Source organism: Neophocaena asiaeorientalis, unplaced genomic scaffold (genome assembly GCF_003031525.2).
Source record: "Neophocaena asiaeorientalis asiaeorientalis breed wild unplaced genomic scaffold, Neophocaena_asiaeorientalis_V1.1 scaffold105, whole genome shotgun sequence".
NCBI classification, from domain to species: Eukaryota; Metazoa; Chordata; class Mammalia; order Artiodactyla; family Phocoenidae; genus Neophocaena; species Neophocaena asiaeorientalis.
The window spans coordinates 3,295,782-3,320,582 of NW_020172162.1; the positions used below are offsets into that span (position 1 = coordinate 3,295,782).

General features: G+C 35.0%; 1 protein-coding gene and 1 pseudogene across 1 annotated transcript in view; one reads left to right on the forward strand and one right to left on the reverse strand.

Annotated features, from left to right (window-relative positions):
- Positions 1–24,801, reverse strand: part of SEC63 (SEC63 protein translocation regulator) — a 67,941-nt gene that overhangs the window by 24,396 nt on the left and 18,744 nt on the right. Inside the window, exons 2-14 of the mRNA XM_024755209.1 lie at positions 21,592–21,691; positions 16,542–16,656; positions 14,876–14,988; positions 10,736–10,797; positions 10,087–10,145; positions 8,564–8,614; positions 7,426–7,534; positions 5,928–6,022; positions 5,696–5,828; positions 4,252–4,344; positions 3,450–3,604; positions 1,976–2,123; positions 610–692 (exon numbers count right to left, since the gene is read on the reverse strand). Coding sequence (XP_024610977.1) covers positions 610–692; positions 1,976–2,123; positions 3,450–3,604; positions 4,252–4,344; positions 5,696–5,828; positions 5,928–6,022; positions 7,426–7,534; positions 8,564–8,614; positions 10,087–10,145; positions 10,736–10,797; positions 14,876–14,988; positions 16,542–16,656; positions 21,592–21,691 — 1,316 coding nt within the window. The remainder of the gene's footprint in view (positions 1–609; positions 693–1,975; positions 2,124–3,449; positions 3,605–4,251; positions 4,345–5,695; positions 5,829–5,927; positions 6,023–7,425; positions 7,535–8,563; positions 8,615–10,086; positions 10,146–10,735; positions 10,798–14,875; positions 14,989–16,541; positions 16,657–21,591; positions 21,692–24,801) is intronic.
- Positions 21,783–22,882, forward strand: LOC112406340 (60S ribosomal protein L23a pseudogene; annotated as a pseudogene).

Consider the following 24,801-nt stretch of genomic DNA (forward strand, 5'->3'; position numbering starts at 1 on the left):
GAGCCATGGTCGCTAAGCCTGCGCATCCGGAGCCTGTGCTCCAAAACAGGAGAGGCCACAACAGTGAGAGGCCCGCGTACCGCAAAAAAAAGGGCAGAAGACCTAAACAGACATTTCTCCAAAGAAAACATACAGATGGCCAAGAAGCACATTAAAACGTGCTCAACATCATTAGAGAAATGCCAGTCAAAACTACAGTGAGGTATTACCTCACACCAGTAAGAATGGGCATTATCAGAAAATCTACAAACAAAATAAAATTCAAAAAAAAGGAGGTAATGAAATTCTCAACAATAATCAATAATTAATCTCTGTATAACACTTTACAATTTAAGAACGATACCCACACAACCTTGTAATTATAATGTTTTATAGGGAATTAACAAATCATCAGAGGAAGAATTAATGTATTTTTCAACTGTGTGTGTGTGAAAAACTAATGTGAAAACTATAAAAATTAATTTAAAATTTCAAAACAGCTAACAGAACCTGCAAAATTACATTTGCAAATCTACAACAGTTTTGACTTTGAGAATGTATAACTTAGACTGAGACAATATAAAAGCCTTAACACATAACTCTTAAAGCATAAAACTACAGACTACTTACTGCCATTGTTTGCCTTGTCAATTTAACCAACACTGTAACTAAGGATCCTACTGTGATGTTGTTGCTATCTTCATCATCCAATACTATAAGATAAAAGAAAAATAAATAAATAAAAATCAAGCTCTATGTCAAGGCAAACAGCAAAACAACTTATTCAAATCAATCTGGTATTTCAGTATTTCAAACATACAGAGTTTTAAACCTACTAAATAAAAAATAATTTATTGACTACGTACTCTGTAAAAAGCTCTCTAGTAGATGCCTTCAACAATGTACCCATTTAATCCTTAAATCAGCTCTATGAGGCATTATTATTATTTCTTTAAAGAAGATACTGAGGTTCAGAAATAAAGTAAAATGCCCAAGGTCACAAAATGGCTATATCGACACAGCCAAGTTTCAAACCCAAGTCTTTTAAAACAGAGTATGTTAGGACTACAACAGCTTTCTCTCACAGTGATATAAAAATAGGATTCTGTCACTCTATTAAATTGTGCAAACTTTATACTCACAAGATCTTACCTATATGAACAAATGCGTGCCTGTAAGAATAAAATAATTAAAACTAGTATTCTGAGCAACAGTAAAGATATTTTAAGGCAAGAACTTGAAAATATTGTTTATATTAAAAAACACTTTAAAAACATTTTTTGCAATTGTGTAATTTTTTAAGACCACATTTGCCACACACAACCCCAAAAGTCTAACAATAAAATAAACTTAACTACAAGCCCTTTAAAAACAGAAACCATTCCTAACACATCCTTGTATTCTTGGTCCCACAAGAATGTTTTCACAATGGCAACTTAGCAAATGTCAAAGCTCAGAACAATGTCACAATGAAGGAATGGAGCAGAATAATCTCTAATTCTGTCACCATACTAAGATACTATATTCGGCTCTAAAATGGGAACTCACAGGACAATTATGTAGATAGAAAAATAATCTCCATTTTTTTTCACTCCAAGCAGACAAAGACAGAAGTAAGTCAAGAAAAACACATGAAATGTGGCACAGAGCATGGTGATTTTCAAGATTTAATTAATATAAACAAATTAGGTTTTTTAAAAATTAATTTTAGAACTAAGCAGGTATCTTATACTAACAATAGATATATTTCAAATATCCTTCATTATATCTAGAAATCTCTTTCATTCTTTGAAAAGTTAAGATCTTCTTGAAAGCTGAACTACAGAACAGAAGCATCCTCAAACCTAAGCCCATTAGGAGGATAATAAAAGTAGGGTTCTCAAAACTAATAAGTATACAACATCTTCCATATTAAATGAAGTGTTCTGAGGGCCTTGAGCCAAATAAACAAAAGCCAATCTAACAAAAGGGAAGCAATGGGAAACCTCCCACTTACCCTGTGATTTTATGTCCATGGTCACATATGGGAAACTCCCAAGGACAGCCATAACCTCTTCATACTTTTCATCTTCAAGGAAGTGCAATAGATTGTGACGATCTGATTCTTTTAAACTCACCAAATCCTGGATAGTCTTAATTTTGTACTAAATTTAAAAAGAGAGAGAAAGAAAATAAATCCCAAAGTCATATAACTTTACATAAAAGGAAAATTATTAGCATGTTTACCAAAACAAAATCCAAAAACTTTTAGAAAAATGTTAAGATTATATACATTTCAAAGCAGAAAATACAACCTCACTGCATTTCATGGCCTTTTTCTCCAAGGAAATTTAAGAATTTTTTTTATTACAAAGTTAATACACAGCTACTTTTTTTTAATTAGAAAAAAATAAAGTTAGAGGAAAAAAATAATAACATTCATATAAACTCTTGACCCAAGCAAGAATGACTGTCATTTGATTTGTTCAGTTTGCAGACCTTTATTTTTAATTTTAATGATAAAAACCTTTAAGAGTATGAATTTATGTCCAAGTAATAGCTGCATGCACCCTTAAGTTTTACTATGCAATACTCTCATTTTTGTTATTTTCTAAATACAGCTACCTGTTATTGCAGTAAAACCCAGCCTGGCTAAATGGATACTCAGGAGAGGGTTTTTTAATTTCTGAGTATTTGGTGCCAGTTATTAATTTTTACTTTCACCGATAGGGATTAGCTCATGAGGCATGTGAAATACCTGCTTTTGAATTCTGAAGTTTACAATTATGACTTAAAATGTGATCAAATTTATAAGAGTAACACACTTCCTCGAAAGGAGAGAACTCTGATGCAAATTTCTAATATGTATTTATTAGTTCTGCCTTAACTCTATCAAATCCAATGTCTATCTTCTGCCTACTTTGTCTAATATCAATACATGCAAAGCAGTGTTTAAATCTCCTACCAAACTTACAATTTCATTCCATTTTTCTTATATTTCCTCAAGTTTTCATTTATATTACATTTCTGAAATATCTTAAGATTCATTATCATAATCTATATACAGATTGTATTTTCTAAATAAGAATTATCTGTATTTCATCTACTTGTTTTTTGAATGCTTGATTTTTTTTGTTCAGACTCAACCAATAAACTATTGCCCAACCTTTAAGCCACAAATGAAATAAATGGAAAGTATACAGTGCATTTTTACTTAGTACGCTTATTTTTGGCAACATAAAGAAAAAAGAAAGTGTTGACTGCTAAAATGCACTGACCCCCAAAGTAAACCACTACAGTAGTAAAATATTATAAAACAGCTACCTAATCAAGAAAGTATTAACAGAATCACTTGAGGAATAGTTTTAGAATGTTTAAAACATTGTAAATCTAAGAAGTTCACAGTAACCATTTCTAGAAAAATTTTCATTCATGTTACCTTTAAGTGACAGGACAAACTGCTTAAAACTAATTTTAAAGTAGCAAATTACCTTTTTATGATTAGAAACCCTTCTAAGATTGTCTTCTTCAATGTGAGGGAGCTGCAGAAGGGGAGACTTAAACTGCTGAAGGCCTTGCACAGCCATCTGGGAAAGCTTCATGCAGTTTTCCAGGGATGCCAAAGTTGGAGCACGAAACTCCCTTTCTTAGAAAGAATAGAAGAAAAGCAAAAACAGGTCTGGACTTTTTATATGTTCAGGAGTACACAATTCATCACAAAAACAAATTCATGTGAACATCCTTAACACCTCAAATTTTATGATCACAGTGTTGAATTTCCTTTAAAAGTTACTGGGTAAGACACAGAAAATACACAAACTTGGTCAAATGCACATACTGACATCATCCATAACAACAAAACACAACCAGTATCTCTTTTTTAAGGGTCTCTCTTTCCATTACTGACCATAAATAAACTCCCTCGTTCTTTTTTCCATTATGTAAAAAACGCTACATGTCAGATGAATCATCATCACATCACTTAAAGAATTACTTCAAACTCATTGTTAACCTAATTCTAAAACTACTCAGAGGAAGGAAACGGGTATTTTAAATCTTTGCAAACAATAAATAACAATAAAACAATGAAAAATTAAATTCAAAGAACATGTCACCATACTTTACATAATAAAAAATACAGGAAAGAAATAAGAAAAACCATGAACAAAACTGGGAAAACTGATTCACCTTACAGACAGAATTATACTACGCACCCAAAAATCTTAAAACTATGAAGTGTAATCTGTATGTGCTTGCAAGAAAAAGTACAACATAATTATGCTTCCTCCTCACCTTCACGGCTCCGGGCCATTATTATTAGTTGGCAGATTACATTAACCATTTCTTGAAGTAGGGCAGGGCATTTTTTCAGCATAAATTGCTGATCTGCAAAACAATAAAACACCTGAAACAAATCATTCTTCTTTTAGGATTAAAACACCTTTATCACCTGTAGTCCAAGACGAATGCTAAATTTAAGCTGTCACACACATTTTTCACATGACCACAGAATATTACAAGAGTTTCTCCTCGGCAGCACTATGTCAAAAATCAATCAGAAAACCCTACCTCAAATTAGATGTTTCAAAGGCAAACTTTTAATATTATGGTCTTGGGCTTTATAAATTACTCCCTACCTTTTTTTTTGGAAATAGCCTTAATCTTAAATTTAATCATAATCTTACTAATTTAAGAACTTCAAAATTCTTCTTCTTGTGTACCTAAATTCCTATAATTATGGGTAAGTCCAAAGACTAAGACTGAGAATAAATGTCAACCAAATGGAGAGAGGAGGATAGGAGGAGGAGGAGGGAGACAGACACTTTCATTTATACTACATATAATAGTTAACCATTAAGATCATCCATTGGGGTTGGTACTCAACCTAAAAAAAAATCTGTTCCCTGATTCTAAGATAATTGGTAAAAATGGAGATGGTTTCATATCTGTACAGAACATTAGGAACAGAATTACTAGTTAACTTGCAACTTCAATAAACAATGCCTAAATAGCGCTCCTTGATTCCATCATAAGCAGCCTATCCTATCATTAATCACTGAGCATCAACTGACCTTGTTTTCAAAGGCATTTGATTGCATTATTCGCTTGAAGTGGTGGGGGGAGGGTTGGTTCATTCAGAAAGAAAATTCCCTAAGGATAATAACTTTCTTTTAAAACTTCCAATTGAAATAATGCAAGTGAAAAGAGATGACACTCAAATTCATGACATCCCTGGAAACACCACTGTCCCAATCCACTGCTTTTCTTTTAAGTAGAATAGATGGCTTCAAGTACTTATGAAGCTTTAAATAAAGATTAAACAGACACTTCATTGGTAACTACTGCTGGAGTATGATGGTGGTACTGGTGGCAGTGACTGAGACATCTGTTGTGAAAATCCATTTTTTCCTTGCCCCAAAAGGCTTACAAAATCCTTTTTTAAAAGCCATCAGGAATTACTGTATAATCTGCAACTGACTTAACATTTTTCATTGAGAGTATTCTCTCACCTTGAAATACAACATTTTAACATTTGCCAAAACATCTGACTTACTAATACCTTCAAAGAATTTGTGAATTATGTACGTAGCATATAGATTTGTTTTTAAAAGGTCCTTGAGTAATTATCTGATTGAGCAAAAAAGAACAGTGACCAAAAAACACTGCACCACGAGGTCTAATTAAATCCACCTCTTCTGTACCACTAAAACCCTACAGATATTAGAATCACAAATACCTTCTTCAAGGGTCTCAGGAATTTTCATTCTAGCAAGATGAGACAGTAAAAGAACTCTGGCCTTCAGGCTATATGGGCAGGTAAGTGGCGGCTCATTCTTCTTTAAATTAATGCTGCCAATTTCTCTGATTAGCTAGAGTAAATAAAATAATTATTTAAAAATGTATACTTAAAAAAGCATTAACCTTATATACTTAAATGTTTATCAAGGAATTTGGGAGACAGGCCTAACCTGAGGTATTAGAATATTATCTGTTGGTCTGCTTGTGGCATCCTTGTTATACTGAGGATCAAATTCAGAGGCTCCAGCCAAGACCATGATAAGACCTAAGAAAACAAAAGAAATATGAAGAAAAATAAATTTGCTCACCCATTAATCCGCCTCCCATGATACTTGATTAATCCTAGAGTGAGGCAGTTTTCCAATCACACACAATGCTAAAATCATCTGAACTCCACTATCAATAAGCATTAATCTCTCTCATAACAAAAGAAACACCTCACTTTTTAAAATGTGTGCAATATTACCTATCACAAGTAAATAGAAATACACATCAAATTAAGGGCCCAGAAGCAACTAGGTGCATTAAAATCACTACAAATAGCATCTGTTTCTAGACCTAAGCATGTGTTCCACTGAAATTTATAGTAGGAAGTATTCTATGTGATGTTACTAACTGCTTTGTAAAAAAAAAAAAAGGGGGGGCGGGGACTCCATGGCTAAATAAAGCTGAGAAATAAGAGTTAAAAAGAGTTTCAGGTTTCTTCACTTCATGACTCCTCAGAGCCTTGAGTAAACTACAATATATTGTAATTTGCAGAAATTTTTATTATGGAACTCTGGAGGGTTTTGTAGGAATAGTGTTCCTTGAAATACACATGATGTGAGGTCACATATATTAGCGTTACTCTCGTTGGCCTATACAAGTTCTTTAATGACTGGCACTATAGTCATCAATCTTACCTTACAGCAGAAAATACATGCAACATCCTCACAAAAAGCAGGACGGTAAAGAGGTTAAGTGCGTAGCTGAATGACCTAGAACAATATTCTTCACCTCTCTGTGGGCCTCGGTTTCTTCATATGTGCCTGACACACAGTCAGCATAGTAATGTGTGTGAGCTAGTACTATTACTACCCTCAAATGTCTGAATGAAAACAACAGCTATATAAATGGTGCCAATGCTAAAACCAAGGATATATAAGCAAACCCACCAGCTAAACAAAGCTTTACGTATGTACTGGTTTAGGGCTTGGGAACCACATTACCTGAGTTCCATCCTAGCTCTGTCACTTACTGTGTATCCTTGGGCTCAGTTTCTTCATCTATAAAATGTGCTTAAAAACAGCACTTATTTATGGGGGCATACAAAGATTAAATGAGTTAATACATGCATAGTGGCTAGCAATGCCTGGCAACGACAAACACTCAAGAAATCTTAGCTGGTATTATTACAAAATTAGCCCACAAGAAGTTTTACCATAAAATTTCTGGAGGGAAAAAAATATGTATTGATATATAAATATACATAGCTGAGTACAATGGGAATAACAGAACTACAGATTAAGACATATGATAAAGGGTGTTAGCATTTTCCTCCAGCTTTAGCTATAATGAACTGAATATCCCTAAAACTATTAAATGGAATTTCTCCAGTTGAATATATATCAACTCTACATAAATGACTCAGAAAATAATCTAATATCACAGTTACTTAAATTTACTTACGTTTCATATCCATATTTCGGGTTTTATAAACAAAGTATGTATAAATCTGTGTTGTGCGTATTAGAATCTGGTCTCCACTATAGCGTATTGAGCGATACCACCAAGAGCCCTAAAACACAAAATTAAACCAGAAATAAAGCATAAAAACCATGATAAATGTTAATTTTGATGCAGAATGGTCAAATTTTCTAAACGTTCATAAACCAATAAAAAGACCTGCTCTTTAGAACAAATGCCTTTGTTACATATTTCAAATGATTTATTTGGTAAATATTTATGCTGCCTGAGGCCTAAACACCAACCTACCTCATTACATATATATGATTAAAACATTTAAGTTTCAGCTAGAAATTGTTTAAAGACAAAATAGGAATGAAACAACCCACTGCTATAAGCAACAAGCTGGTTCCTCACACATAGCATGTCTTCAATAAATATTTGACAAATAAGCGTAGAAGCAATTTTATAGTTGATATGCTACTTTCATTCACATTATTCCACACAAGTGGATTCTCACACAACAATCCTATGAAGAAGGCAAGACAGGTTAATTGTTAGCCTCACTATGGGACCCATAGGAACCGTAAGATCAGTAAGAATACCACCAGTCATAAGAGTAATAAACAATAAAATCATAAACTTTATGGTACCTCCATATTGAGGTACTATGCAACTGTTTTTAAAAATGAGGTTGTTCTACATGTTGTACCCCTATATGAAGCAAAAAAAGTCACAGAACAATACATATAGTAAGATCACATTTTTAAAAAAATGTGCACATGTATATATACATAATGCATAGAAAAATATCTGAAAAGGAAGCAAACTTAGCAGTGATTATCTCTGATAGAGAAATGGAGTTGGGGGAGGTGGTAACGGAAGATTTTCATTTTAAATTCTAAATACATCTGTACTATCTCATCTGTGTGTAATTTTTGGATCAGGAGGAGATTCATTTTAACATACTAAAGAGATGTCACCTTTAGAAGACCTTTAAAGTATAACTGAATATAAGATTCTTAAAATTCAAGGATTAATGGATTATATTCTAATACAAATTACAATCTTATAAGGAGACTCCAAAGCATGCACCGATTCCCTTCCCTAAAAAATGTTAATAAAAAGAGCTGGAACTTACCACAACAACTGGAAGGATAACCATGAATGCCAATCCATATACAAGTAAAACCTTGAATTGAAAAGGAAAGAAAAATTATGGCCTTCATCAGGTAAATTATGACAACGTTCATGAACACTTATTTTGAGGCTTACATGGGGGAGGCACTATTAAAAGCACTCCTCATGCAGTACTTCATTTAATCCTTATTTTCAAACTCTAAGAGGAAGGTACCATTATTATTTTCCTTTTGCAGATAGGGAACCTTCAGCATATATAGTCATCCCTCGGTATCCATGGGGAACTGGTTTTAAGGCCCCCAAGGATACCAAAACTCAGGGATGCTCAAGTCCTTTATATAAAATGGTGATAAAAGAGTAGGGCCTCTTTACCCATGGATGCAAAACATGCCGAAAGGGAGGGCCAACTTCAGCTGACCCTTGAACAATGTGGGGCTTGGCTCCCCGACCTCCTTGCAGTGGAAAATCCAACTCTAACTTCAGAGTTGGCCCCCCATTACCTGTGGCTCTGCATCCGCAGATTCAACCAACCATGGATTGTGCAGTACTGTAGTCCGTATTTATCAAAAAAATCCACGTATTAAGTGGACCCACACAGTTCAAGCCCCGGTTGTCCAAGGGTCAACTGTATTATATCCACACCTTGGCAAGTAGTTAGCGCCTTCAAAATAAATGGTAGAAGCTGGTTTCTTTGCCTAAATATCAAACAGAACACATAATGTTCTGTTTGCAAGTAATTTCTATCTATTGGTCTTAGATTTCTGTCCTACTGCTTGATCCCAAATCTGGTAGCTAACTATCTTTTCTCTTCTCTAGTATTCCCTGAATAACCCCAAGCATAATAAACATGCTTATATACAGCAACTATATACCCTGGAAAATAACATGTAAATAAATAGCCATAAAATAACACGAAATAGCCGTTTTCAAAACAAAACATGGATTTTTTTATTGCTTCAAAGATAGCTCCTAGATAATTATTTTCAAGAAAGGAGAAGTAGGGAATTCCTGAACAATAGGTTAGGATAATTCCTGATGTTTTAAGAGTTGCAGCCTCTATATTACAGACTGAAGTCTGATATCCTACTGTCTCCTGAAGTGCCATATATAATATATATCATTATGTTAGCACACATTAAAATTAACTTAGCCTGGGTAAATGTGGAATAAAAGATAACTTAAATTTTGAGCGCTACATAAGATAAATGTAGATACCATAAAAAAACAGTGGTTCCCTAAACCAAGAGTAGGACCCAATCTGAAACCACCTCCACAAGAAATCACCACAACTGTAAGGAATTCCTTAAACAGTGCGAGGGGGTGGTGGGAACCCTACACTAGAACACACTGCCCCAAACCAACAACCTAATAATAGGAACCGATTCTTTTCTCCATTATGCAAAAACAGTTTTCACAATACACAGTTAAATTGAAAACAGCACACCAGTATTTTCTTTGTAAAGCTCTCTATATATTACCAAGATATAGGGAACACATTATAGTGTCTTATTTAAATGTACTCACCAAAATTGAATTTTTCTGGTCAACTATCCAAGCTGGCAGGGCAATTCCAAAGCTTGTGGCTAAAATAGGAAGAATATTTTTGAAGAGTCTCCATTTCCAGTTTTATTTCTTTATATCCCCAAATTCTGTCTCCCCCAGCCCCTCCAAAAAAGCTTTAAGATTATCTTATTATGTGTTTCCATTACACAAAAGTTGATGGACATGGTTTATATTTGAAACTTTAAATTTTTCCAGAAGAAAAAAAAATTCTAAGTATGTGAATTCCTTCTTCCCAGAACACTTAAATTCTTTTATATGTCCTGAGTTTATGTAAACACTATGAATATATGAGAAAATGTTTAGTCAGTAAAGAAAAACAGATTTTATTCATCCAATTTTTATCAACTACTAACTGGAAATGAAGAATAATGACAGTGACTACTTTCCTCATCAAATCAATCAAAGCTCTATCTTTCAAACCAATCTCTAGAAAGAAGAATAAAGTAAAAATTAAAGGGAACTCAATTTACATATTTGTTTAACTCCTTGTGGTTGTAATTTTCCTATTCACAAACTAAGAAAATCAAAACATTCTTTTCAATCTAGTTTAACATTTTTATAATATACACATATCATAACCCCAGTATTTTTTAATCATCATTTACCACACCTTGAGGTCCATCTGGATTTCCAAACTCTTCCCAATTTTTCCGGGACTCTTCATCAGTTAAACTAGCATAAAAGGAACAAAGGTGCAAAATTAGAAAGCCACATCTGAAAAATAAGTACTCATATACACAAACTCCATTAACTAACCAACTCACTTTTTAAAGATAATTTCAGAGAATCAAGAAAAGAACTCTCTGAAATCAGAAAAAAAGGGGGAGAGGAAAATAAGAAATTCAGCATTAACAGAAAATGCTAACTATTGAGCCCAGATACAAATTCCTAGTTGGCCCATGGGTTCTCAGGTTTAGCCAGTTCAAGCCAGAAGATGCAACTTTAAAGGCTACTACATTTTCTAAGGAGGCAGGGAGGATTATAGGTTACTTTTAAAAATCTTATACACTCAGATATTTCCCAAAATTTCTTCAATGTTCATGTTTTTACTTTAATAATGATATATATCTATTTTTAAAATATAAACTTAATACGTGATTAATAATAATCCCTCCAAAACTGGCACCACATTCTCAAAGAAAAAAATAATAGCACCTATAAAATTCCACTGCTTTGGAAAAGGTCATTTGCATTGTGCTAAGATCACAATTTTCTCCTAAGCCAACTTCCAGCAAGACTAAGAAAATACCTGCTAAAGCAACAGCTTCTTAACCCAAGCAATATATATGAAAGTGACAGTGATTTTTTAAACACCTAACATGAATATAACCCCTGACCTGGGCAATGGCTCAAGGCACAGGGTGAGAGTAGTTTTATTCCAGGTCCCAGTATAGATGTTAAAAAAAAAAAAAAACATTAAAAGAAATTTTCAATTCCTTCAAAAACTTTACAATGCTGTTAAGGAGACAAGGCAGACACATACACACAAAATGATCAATAACATAAGGAAGGCATTCTTGCAGACCAACTGGCAAAAGATTATGTTTATGTCCAAATCTAATTTTAGCCATATTTCTATTTCCCAGAACATATGCACTTAAGATACAATGAATTTTCTATTCAACAAAGCTCCAATTGAGAGAGAGAAGGCAGAAGAACCTTCATAAAATTGCAAAATTTTTCAATGATTTGAAAATATTTTTAAACTTATCAATTTGGTTATTTATGAAAACAAGAGCCTTGATGGCTTTAGTCCTTATTCAACTATAACTCCACTTACACTGTTTGACCTAAGGCCGCAGTAAAATACAGGAGCCAATGAAAGGCATTATTAGAGAGACTGCAAGTTAATAAGGAGTGGTGCTAAGATTCCTTTCTGCTAAGGGAGGGATGTTTTTCAAAAACTTTTGCCTTTGTTTTCCTGTACAATTGTCCACCCCACCCAGAGCTTTAGCTATTGTTTCTTTCAATTTTCTGTCTCCTAATCAGAGTCTTTTCCCCAAAATAATTATCTCTGTCCCCTCCTGACTTTCTAATGATGGCAGCACCATAAACTGTTCTGTTCTCTATACAATGCCCTTAGGTTTTGCAAAATAAAGCACAGCTCTCATCAGAGAAGCACTTGATTTTTCAACCTGCATACACACCTGATTAAAATTCCATTAACTCATTCATTAAACCATCTGTACAACTGTTGTGTAACCATCCTGTACACTCAAAGGAATTATCCATTTTTTAAAAAGTCAGTGTAAGAAAGCAACTGATTTGGGGCTACTTATTAGTGCTTCAGTATCCATTCCTAAGACTTAAGGTACTTAAAAGCTATGTGATTTCAGTATAATTTATACATAACAAGCTTAAACAACACCAATGGTGCTAACATAATTTTTTTTTTTTTTTTTTTGCAGTACGCGGGCCTCTCACTGTTGTGGCCTCTCCCGCTGCGGAGCACAGGCTCCGGACGCGCAGGCTCAGCAGCCATGGCTCACGGGCCCAGCCGCTCCGCGGCATATGGGATCTTCCCCGACCGGGGCACGAACCCGTGTCCCCTACATCGGCAGGCGGACTCTCAACCACTGCGCCACCAGGGAAGCCCCATAATTTTTTTAATTTAATGAGTATAAAGCTTCCTAAATATGATTATACCCCTTGACTTTGGGGGTGGGAGGTTATATCATAGATCCTATTAGGAATCTAATGAAACCTATGCCCCTCCTGCCCTGGAAAAAAATGCACATTTACAAACACACATAAATTCTGTATACAGTTTCAGGGACCTCAGTTTATAAATCCTAACCCAGAGAATGCTTTCACTAAATTATATGCGAAGGGCCTGAGTTGGCTATGTAGAGCTAAGTTACATATTCATATGTAAGAACACATGAAAACATACTTTTTAAAAATCAAAATATCTTTAAGAATGTAAATCATGCTGCCCACTTGTTATAAAGTAGTTTAAACATAGATTTTACACCCAAAAGCAAAATCCCAACTATATCCAGAAGAATGAATCAGATATCAATAGTTGGTCTAACTCCTCAAAAATAACCATACCTCCTTTCCTTTAAGTTACAATCTGGTCTGAAGAAACAGGAATGACCCAGCTTGTTTATTATAATGAGTGAATAAGGGAAGAGAAACCAGCCTGAATAACCAAGGCAAATTCTGAAAAACTTTGTAGATCATGCAGTTTTTTATAACCGCATTCTACACGTTGCTTGAATTACATAACTTAGGCTGGTAGAGTTATACATACATAAGAGAGCAGCTTCAATCACTCAGAACCTATATTCAGTAAAATGCACCCTTTTAACTAATCTAATTATACTTGTACAAGTTACAATAACTCAAAGTTCTGGGTCCCATAATCATTTTACTTCTTCATTTGTCTGATAGACCATCAACTATTTAAGACATTTTACATACAAAACATTCTACATCTTGAACATGTAACTGAGTTAAAACCAAAGGCCATATATTATTCTTCTGTACTTCTTAGAATAGTGACCATACAATATAGAGTCAGATTTCCAGTAACCTGAGAACAAAATCATGAACTTGAAAGTGTTACAATACCTGAAAACTCGGGGCGGGGAGGGGGGGGGAATAACTGTACCAAAAGCACCAAAATTAAAACTACTAATTATTTTGGGGAAAAGAATCTGATTAGGAGACAGAAAGTTGAAAGAAACAATAGCTAAAGCTCTGGGTGGGGTGGACAATTGTACAGGGAAACCAAGGCTATCTGACTTCCTCTGGAAATCTTCAGTTCTTCTTAAATTACCTGAAGACAGCAACTAAGGCACTGCAATACTTGTGCAACAAGGGTAAATGCTTAAAGGAGACACTGAAAAAAGGGGAAAAGGAGACACCAACTGAAAGACAGCAATCTGGAGGATGTCTGCTGCGTAGAAAAGAAAATGTAGTATACACTTCAGAAGCTCCTGAAAGTATTGCTTTATTACAGAATCATATTCACATAGATAACAAGCAATCCACAAAGGGGGGGCGGGCTAGGCAGAGAGGAGACACGGTCAATATACTTTTATTAAGCACAAAAATGCGTAAGATGATATTTCCCAAACTTTTGTCATTCACATTCCACTTTCACAGCCTGCTATTATATCTGCATATCCTATTATTTACTTATATTTTTTAAGTTAGCTTACAAAATTATATACATCATCGAGTCCTCAAAAAACAGATAACATCTTTTCTGTATTTTACTCTTTAATTCAACATAAGAGCTGTGTGGGATATATCTATGATTCCTGAAGAGTCCAGCTAACTTTTTAACTCTTGTAATATTAATACTCAAGGAATTACTTAAAATTTTATATACCCTATCCTGTTTCCCCAAAATTAAACTCATCTTTAGTTTATAGTTTAAATGAGACAAGCTATAAGCCAAAATAAAAGAAATAGATCTAGCCTAACAAAAAGCCTAGAAATGAAAACAAGGTGCAAGTATATCTCTTCTAATCAGGATGCTTTGAAAATAGCTCAATTAACACACCACTTATTACTTAATTTAACCAACTTACATGGCAAAAGCACTACTGTAAGTTATTTAAAATTAAGGTTTGGCTAAATTAACACTTCAGGGTTGCCAGGTAGTTCCATAAATGATAGACTCAACATATGAGGCGCTTAATAAAAGTGTATGACAACTATTTTATTACTACTTTATTCAAATAGAAAACTATCTTTACCACTCTTAAAAATGTGTAACGGGTCCTATAATACTTACGCTGCATAAGCTTTTGCTATCCTCATGAACATAACTTCATCACCTCCTTTATCTGGATGATACTTAAGTGACAGCAAACGATACTGTTTCTTAATTTCTGCTACTGTCGCCCCCTAAAAGAAAAGGCTTTGTTTTAGTAAAAATAAGCACAATGCTGTAAAAACATAATCCATCCCACTTTGAACTTAAAATATTGAACTCAATATTTTCAGAAACAGAAAATGAAGTTTTCATCCTATATATACCTTGTCCTATAAATTTCACCCACATATTTTTAAAATAAAAATATTCATTTTGTCCAAGATATTTTATTTTATTGAGCACCTAGTATGTGCCACGCAGTACCCTAGGCACCGACAATTTTAGACTGATACTATATAATGCCATTTAAATAAAATAAAATGATAGTGACATTTAAATATCAAAGAATGATCACAGTAAATTAAGTCTGGCTAAAAAAAACTCAAATCAAAGGTTAACTTCCTTTCTAAGAAAAAAATCTGAAGAATTTCTGGTTTCACCTGCTTGTCAATATTTTAATGTTAAGTAAATACTTAATAAGTTTACCTTAGTTGTTTCCTAATTAGATTCAATTTCTATGAATAAATTTTTCACATTGATTTTTTATGGCATTAAATTGCCCCCAAACCTTTTAATCTTAAAAAACTCTCTTGATAACCATGATCATCACAATAAGAAAACTCAGATGATATGCAAACTTTTCTTCTACAAAGCAGAAAACTACAAGATTAACACACTCCTTACTGTGTATCATATGAGTCTCTGGATCAAGCCATCTACTGAGGAGAGACTAGAAGTAAAAAAAAAGTAGTATGGCAGAAAAAATGGAAAGGGCACTAGATTCACCTTGGTTACTAAGAAGTTATGGGACCCCAGACAAAACACAAATTTTCCAGGCCTCATTTTCTCCATGAGAAAAAAAGGGTAGATGATCTCTAGCATTCATTTCAGTTCTAACTTTCCACTGATTAACTTAAAAGACCAATTTTCTACTGGGACCCATCACTCAAGTTCAATCAAGAAAGTCAGCTAACAGGTACACTCAAGATTAACCTGAATTTCTATGACAAAGACACCAACACACTGCCTTAGTGTCAACTAACACAGGGTCCCATCCAACTAACATAAATAAACCTCCTGCTTCTAGCTTTGCATTAAACCAACCTTAGAAATGTCTTTTAAAAATATACTAACTTCTCATCTCATCTTCAGATATTTTTACATTTTAGCAATTACAAACCAACTCTTAATAGGATGGCAATCAACATCTGTGGCTTAAAAAACATATGCTGGGGCTTCCCTGGTGGCGCAGTGGTTGAGAGTCCGCCTGCCGATGCAGGGGACACGGGTTCGTGCCCTGGTCCGGGAGGATCCCACATGCTGCGGAGCGGCTGGGCCTGTGAGCCATGGCCACTGAGCCTATGCGTCCGGAGCCTGTGCTCCGCAACAGGAGAGGCCACAACAGTGAGAGGCCCGCGTACCACAAAGAAAAAACAACAACAAAAAAAACATATATGCATTAGAATAATAATGGATTAGGTATCTTTTTTAACTGACCAGAGTCTGATTTCTTTAGGCACAGCTCAATTTCTTTTAGGCTGTGGGTCCAGAGTATTTTCAAGGGACTATATAAAATACTACTTACGGGATCCAAATTTAATACTTCATAAGGATTGTATTCTTGATATTCTCGGTCTGTTTTGGAAACTTTGTATGTAAGGAATAATAACAATGCCCATCCTGCAAGCAGAACTATTTTCCTGTTTAGAAAAAAGATAAGTAAAGTATAAATAAATACAACTATATGGTTTTCCTTTAAGATTCTAAAGACACTATGGCAAGGCATAAAACGATCTTAAGCAGTCTCATGTCACTATGCTATTGACTCAAATTCTATAACCACTGGGTTGTAAGACACAATAAGGACAGCATCTTTTTTCACCTTTGAATTCTCTAGAATCTAGCAGTGCCTGGCATATAATATTCTCTCAGTTACTATTTGCAGAATTTTAAGTAAGAAGTTAATGTACTCATTAACTTATTGGACCCATTCCATTAGATAAAAATATATTAATACTTAGTATTCAGTTAACCATTTAATGTAAAAAAGAATTGCTCTTGACCTTGTAATTACACTTTTAGTAAGATAAACTATGAAAAATAATGGGTCAATTGTGCAAAGATGAATAAGCAGCCTTGTTTATAACAGTAAAAATTTGGAAACAACCTTAAATGTCCATTTATAAAGAACTAATTAAATAAACCATTTATAGGAGACTAATTAAATAAACCAAGATATAGCCACACAATAGAACATTTTTAGCTAACAGATATAGAAAGACGTGCATAACAGGTTAAAAAAAGATATAAAAGAACATATAGTTTGAAAAAAAACTAATTTCTTTTCTCCTCAATATGTTCTATTTAGTAAAAATATTTAAAAGATTGATATTATCAGTGTTGGAGAGGCTAAGGTAAAAAGGAACTCTCATACATTCTACACTCTGAAGGAATATCTGGCAATAAGGTTATCAAAAGCCCTAAAGAAGTATATACCTTTTTAACTATCATCTATTCCACTTCAAGAAATTTAGAAGGAAATAAACTAAAATTAAGTTTATAAAGTATAAAAGGGTGGTTACAGGTATAATTCATAGCTGAAAACATACACACATAAATGTCCATCAATAGAGTACTGAAAAGATAAATAACAGTACATCCATAGAGAGATACTATCTAGACACTAAAAATATTTGCTGTGGAAGATTATCTACCTTGTACTGTTAAATTAGAAAAACAGCTTTCAAAGCTGTATGTATAATATAATCCTATTCTTTGTAAATAAAAGTTTATTATAAGTAAAAATATAGAAGGTAAATCTTTTTTTTAAACATCTTTATTGGAGTATAATTGCTTTACAATGGTGTGTTAGTTTCTGCTTTATAACAAAGTGAATCAGTTATAAGGTAAATCATCTTAATGGTGGTTATCTTTAATGATGAGATTGAATAATTTTTTTATACCTTTTGTATCACAATTTGTTACATTAGGTAGGAACTGTTAAACAAAGACATAAATGAATCATAGGAGACCTAATCAAACAAAACTGAAGTGACCTATTTTCAAATACAGAAAGAAAACATTCCATGTGTTTAAGCTCTCTTGATAGGAACCTAGCTTAAATGTGTGTATTTGGAGTTTCCAGGATCCAGTTCCAACCTACCTCCTTACTTTTATCACTCTAGTATTTCAAACAAAATAAATCCCCATATCCCACAGTCCCCTAAGCTTTTCCCACCATTATGCTTTTGCTCTCTTGGGTCTTTCAACCTAGAATTCCCATTCCCCATTGCTGCGTATCCAAACTATATTCATCCTTCAAGACTCAACTCAAATTATGTATCCTCCAAGAAGCAATCCTTAACCCTTGTTAAGATGATCAATGGGGAGATCATGGTTACAGACACAAAGAGGCACAAACCATGAACTTCCTCCTCTGGCTCATTGCAAACTCCTTGAGCACGTGGACAGGATCTTATTCAGTTCTGACTAACCTCAGAGTAACAAACAGAGATGGCACTCACATGCAAATTTCTTTCTATCTGACCAAATTAATGCTCTAAACCTTATTAAGGGCGTAATACTGCAAGCTGCTTTCCATACTATCTGTATGCCCAAAGACGAAGAGGGAGGCCTACCTGGAATACTCCCACTTTTACCTGGCTATCTAGGGAGAGGTAGTTAAGAACATAGGCTCTGGAGCAAAAACTACCTGAAGTCAAATCCCAACTTTACCACTTATTAACTTAGAGATCTTGGCAAGCTGCTTAGCCTTTTACAATTCAACTTCCAACTTTTAGGGTGGGTCTGAGAATTAAATAAGATTAGGTATGTAAAGCCCCTAAAAGGTGCCTCACAGATAGTAAACAACCAATTCATGGTAGCTATTTGCTGTTATTAGTAACTCTAACCCAAGTCTCAGCTTTCAACTAGGACCTCACTTACAAGGAAATCTTCTCTATCTCATGCCAGTTAAGAGCCCTCCCTCTGTTCTTTCATGGCACACCCTCCCCGCCCCTTACAACCCTTACCAAACTCTATTATCTTCACTTGTTTACTTGTTAGTATTTGTTACTCAGGTATGTCAGTGCCTAGTATAATACCTGACACATACATAGCACACAATAACTACTTATTTTATGAATAATGAAAATAATTTAAAACAGTAACTTTTGACTCAAACCCAAAGTTTGCTAATACCCTCAATATGCTAAAGAACAATTGAAAATATATTTTATTTCCACACAAACTTAGTAACTCCACATTTTGTTTTGTGAACTTCCCCAAAAGGCTACAAAGCTCAAAAAACAATGATAAAAGTAAAATTGAAAACCACTAAAGTAAAATTTTAAAGCAAACAAGGGTAGAAGAGAAAGGGAACAAAACACCTAAAACACACTACACCCTGTGTTAGATGCTCTTCATGTAGCATCTAGCTCTCTGAGCCAAAGAATAAAGGGAAGAGAGAAGAGGTTAATGACAGAATCCCCAGGCTGATGAAAACTACCACAACCAATAAAACCACGCTCTAATTTCCTGAGAGCCATACCAAAGGTAGAAACATAACAGATTACATCATACTCTGTGCCCAATTTTTTTAAAACATGTTTGGTCTCTCTTAAAAGACAAACATTTTCCCTACATACGGCTTCAGTAATTAAGTTGAGGTCTCGTGTTTTTTCTTTTAAGCAACTTCCAGAAATTAGAGTATTACACAATGACTACTTAATTTTGAAAGAATGCTTCAAGGTTAAGTAGCAAAAAGGTTTTGATGGTTCCTGACCTTATCTAAAATTTTACCAGTATTATTTAATTCTTCCTTATCTAAACATTCATTAATCTGTACTTCTATTTAAGTAAATCTCTTTACTCATTATTAAAGAGAACATCACAAAGTTGGGTTTTTTTCTTGAAAACTGAGGTTCAGATACCCACAATGTGTTGACCAAGGCCCAAAACAGAAGAGACTGGAAAGCCAAAAATATCTGCCTGCTGCCTCATAAAAGTTTAATTTAAAACGAGAAGCAAGGACTTCCCTGGTGGCCCAGTGGTTAAGAATCCACCTGCCAATGCACAGCACATGGGTTTGAGCCCTGGTCCAGGAAGATCCACATGCCATGGAGCAACTAAGCCCATGCGCCACAACCACTGAGCCTGTGCTCTAGAGCCCGCGACCCACAACTACTGTGCCCACGGGCCACAACTACTAAAGCCCGCGTGCCTAGAGCCCATGCTCCGCAACAGGAGAAGCCACTGAATGAGAAGCCCACGCACCGCAACGACGAGTAGCCCACGCACCGCAACGACAAGTAGCCCCTGCTTGCCGCAACTAGAGAAAAGCCCGCGTGAGCAATAATGACCTAATGCAGCCAAAATAAATAAATTAAAAAAACAAAACAAAAAATGAGAATAGCAAGGAATACATAGTGAACATGAAACTACTCTTGTAAACACTAATTTTGCCTTTTAGTTTCACACCATTGAAGAACTCTTAACACCAAAGCTAAGATTTCCCTCCCTCTACAGAAGAACTAATCCAGGCACATATGTTGAAAACTATCATCATCATTTAAAACAATTTTTTTTTTTTTTTTTTTTTTTTGCGGTACGCGGGCCTCTCACTGCTGCGGCCTCTCCCGTTGCGGAGCACAGGCTCCGGACGCGCAGGCTCAGCGGCCATGGCTCACGGGCCCAGCCACTCCACGGTACGTGGGATCTTCCCGGACCAGGGCACGAACCCGTGTCCCCTGCATTGGCAGGTGGACTCTCAACCACTGCGCCACCAAGGAAGCCCTAAACCAATTTTTAAAAATAACTGGATCCACTTTTACTAATATCCTCTGCTAGGTCTTGCCCTTCTATCTACTGGATAGATATATGTAGGTAATTCACAGGATACAGTCCTCCAATAATGGCAGCTCTTTCACTTCCCCTCAGTTTCATCTGTTACCTGTAAATTGGTGACTTAGGGTGAAGGTCCAAAGCCCAGGCTAACCAGCATTACCCGACAGCCTCAAAAAATCAAAGACACCTACTCTAATTAAACATGCTAATGGCCTGTTTAAGCAAATGGCCCTGCAAAAATAAAGGGTAACTAGGTCCCTACTCCACCACCTCTTGGGCAGGAACTTGGTCAAGTTACCTCATCTTCTTAGTCTCAGTTTCCTCATCTGAGAAAAAGCAAAAATATCTACCTTAAAGTTAACATAAAACTAATGAGATAACATATAAAATCCTAGCACAGCACCTGGCACACAGTATGTGCTCAAAAACTTCAATCACCATGAAATGCAAACTTGACCCTGTCACCTCCGTGCTTTCGATAACCTTTTAAAGATTCCTCCATAGTCTTTAAGACAAAATTCAAATCCTGACACAAGATATACAAGATCTTCCTTCAGGATTTGACTTCTCTTTCTCCCCTCCTCCCCCAAGTCAGAAGTACACTCTCTCTCTTTTGAACTTCTAAACCACTCTGTTCAGACTTTTCAAATTTACTAATCACATCTTACCCCTACTAAGGTTACAATTTCTTTACAAACACATGTTTTTATTCATCATTATACCCCTATTTTATATGATACCTAGCAAAGAGTAAGCACTAAGTATGTTTTTTATTGAAATCAATTACTTACTTTACTGTAGGAATAATATTTGGCTGAGGTTTTAATAACCGTAAACGATACCACATACATCTTCCATATACTTTTCTGATATTCTTTAATCGATTTTGCTCTGTCAAAAAAAAGAAAAATAAGGTGATAAGTTCAACGATTTCCACAGTGAAGGCAAAACCAGAGTTAAAATCATACTAACCTTCATTATCATGTTAATATTATATTGGAACAAAGTACTCTCTACTTAAACTTTTAAGAAAAATTCACAAGATAGGCTAAATTTTCTACCACTTAGAACAAATGATCTATCTGTAAAATTTTATTCAACTACTAGGCAATCATTTTTCATGTGAGACTTAACTTCTAACTGAAAAAATTAAAAACTGACTTGAACCCAAAATATTTAGTTATATAATCAGTAATTTCTGAGAAATTCTCTCCTCCTTTCCCTTCTGCTATAAAAGTAACAAAAAATGCAAAATAGTTGGAACGTGCACTTTATTAAGGAAGCCAAGCAGAAATGATAGTCTTCAAATATGAAAATAATTATGTTAAATGGGAAAAGTCACCCAAACCCTTAAGAAGTTAAAATAGGTTTATATAAGAGTTATAACAAAAGGTATTATTTTAGTCCCCAGGAAAAATCTGCAATTCAATTAAAAAGGAATTAAACCAAAGCCAACATATCATATACTGTTTTACTAAGCTCACCACAATCACTTGGTTTGAATAACTCTCCCAAGTTTAAAAAAAAATTAGGTAAGTTTTAAAATAAAAATCTACCTTTTCATGAAGATGGCATATAGAAAGCAAAGAAAGAAGCCCATGCCACTCCAAAGCCAAAGACAAAAACAAAAGCTTGGAAGGCCAAGAAGGCAGTGCTAAAAAGCATCCATAAAAGAAAAGAAGATTGCATGTTACCCACTTTCTGGGTGGCTCAAGACACCCCGAAGGCAGCCCGTTTATCCTTGGAAGAGCGACAAGCTTAACCACTATGTCATCATTAAGTTCCCCTTGAGCAGGGAGTTGGTCATGAAGAAGACAGAAGACAGCAATACACCTGGGTTCATTATGAATGTCAAAGCCAACAAGCACCAGATCAAACTGTCTATGAAGAAGCTCTACAACATTGACATGGCCAAGGTCAACACCCTGATGAGGGCTGATGGAGAGAAGAAGGTATGTTCGACTGGCTACTGACTATGATGCTTTGGATGTTGCCAACAAAACTGAGATCATCTCAACTGAGTCCAGCTGCTTAATACTAAATAAAAATTTTTTCACAATATTAAAAAACCAAAGTCCTTAAATGAGATCTCAGGTAAGTAAAAGAACTTTGCATATAATAGAATGTTCCAAAGCTGCCATATAAGAAGCCCACCAACCCTGTTATCACCATGCTTCCAGGAAAGAATCCACATGAGAGAGCTATGTGGCAGGAGGTATCAGAAACAGGTGTGGTGAAGAGGGATCCATGTAGGGGGAGGGGTGGTGGCAGAAAAGGAGACTGGTAATATGCAGGGAGAATTATCAAGTAAGTTAATATATTAAGGATAACTGCAGTAAGTTTTTCACTGTCAGAGAAGGGAGTTACATATGTGAAAAATTAGAAAACATGAATTAACTCTGTGGTATTAGAGTGGAACTGAAGATATGAGTAAGAACTAGTTAATATCTTTTAATATAGAAATATAGATGTAGATCTATACACATACATACACATTCTCTAACTCTATTAAGTGAGCCTAGGAACAATGACATCTCAATAGCAGTGAGCACACCTAGCACCCAGATCTTGATTTCTAAATAGCATTCTCTGCTAATGGGAACCAGAGATCCAAGTATCTTCCCACAAAATATTACAAAAGGGAAAGAATGATTTTACAGTGTGGAAGTGTGATAGGCTGAATAATTGCCCCCTGTCAAGATGTCCACCACATCCTAAAACCCAGAACCAGTGAATATATTATCTTACACGGCAAAAGGGACTTCACAGATGTGACTAAGTTAAAGATTTGAGATGGGAAGATTATCCTATATTATCTGGGTGGTCCCAATATAATCACAGGGGTCCTTATAAGGAAGCAGGAGGGTCAAAGAGAAGATGATGTAACAATGCAAGCAGAGGTTGGAGTGATGTTCTTTGAAGATGGAAGGAGAGGTCACAAACCAAAGAATACAGGCTGTCTCCAGAAGCTGGAAAAGGCAAGGATTCTATTCTAAACCCTGCAGAAAGAACCTGCCCTGCCAACACAATCACTAGCCCAGTAAAACCACCCTTGGAAGTCTGGCCTCCAAAACTATAAATTTGTGTAATATTAAGCCACTAAGGTTGTGGTTTGTTACAGCAATGATAGGAAACTAATACAAAAAATCTGGTGGACAACATCTTATCAGGTGATCGGTGAACATCACCAGCAATGAAACAAAATGCAATCATATACCATCTAACAGAATGCAATGAGAAGAACACAGAATCAGTTTTGTGAAATTCTTCTCTAAGATACATAACCTGAATCTAATAATGAGAAAATACCAGACAACCAAAATTCAGGTCCATTCTACAAAATAACTGGCCTATGATCTTTAAAGTCAAGGAAAAACTAAAGAACTGTTCCAGACTGAAGGAGACTAAAGAAACATGTCAACTAAATGTGATGATGTGTGATTCTGAAATGAATCATTTGCTATAAAGAACATCATTGAGACAAGTGACAAAACTTGAGTAGGTCTGAAAATGAAATGGTAGTAATGTAAGTTTTCTGATTTTCAGTTAAATTATGGACACTTTTGAAAACACCACGGGTGATTTTTTAATCTGGATTTCATTAAATTAAGTCTCCCATTTTAAGTATGAAACCAAGGAAACATGTTATAAGAACATGCTGAAGTCTCTATTAACCACATGGCTTGATCTATTCAAAGGAATAATATTCTTCCAACGTTTCTGTCCAAGAGAAAGTACACATGGCTTTCAGCCCCCAAAGTCTTGCACAACGTATACACACACCTTGTATGCCTCACTCTTCCAATCCAAAATTTATATCTTAACCTTTTAGCAGAATATTTAAATAATCAGTAAGTACTATGGGGTATAGTTTACACAGTAACACAGTAATATCCAGCACCACTCAATATTCATAGTACACATTCCAAAATTCTATACTAACGACCTCAAGTCAAAGTAACTATCAAAAGTAAAGTCCTTTGGGCTTCCCTGGTGGCGCA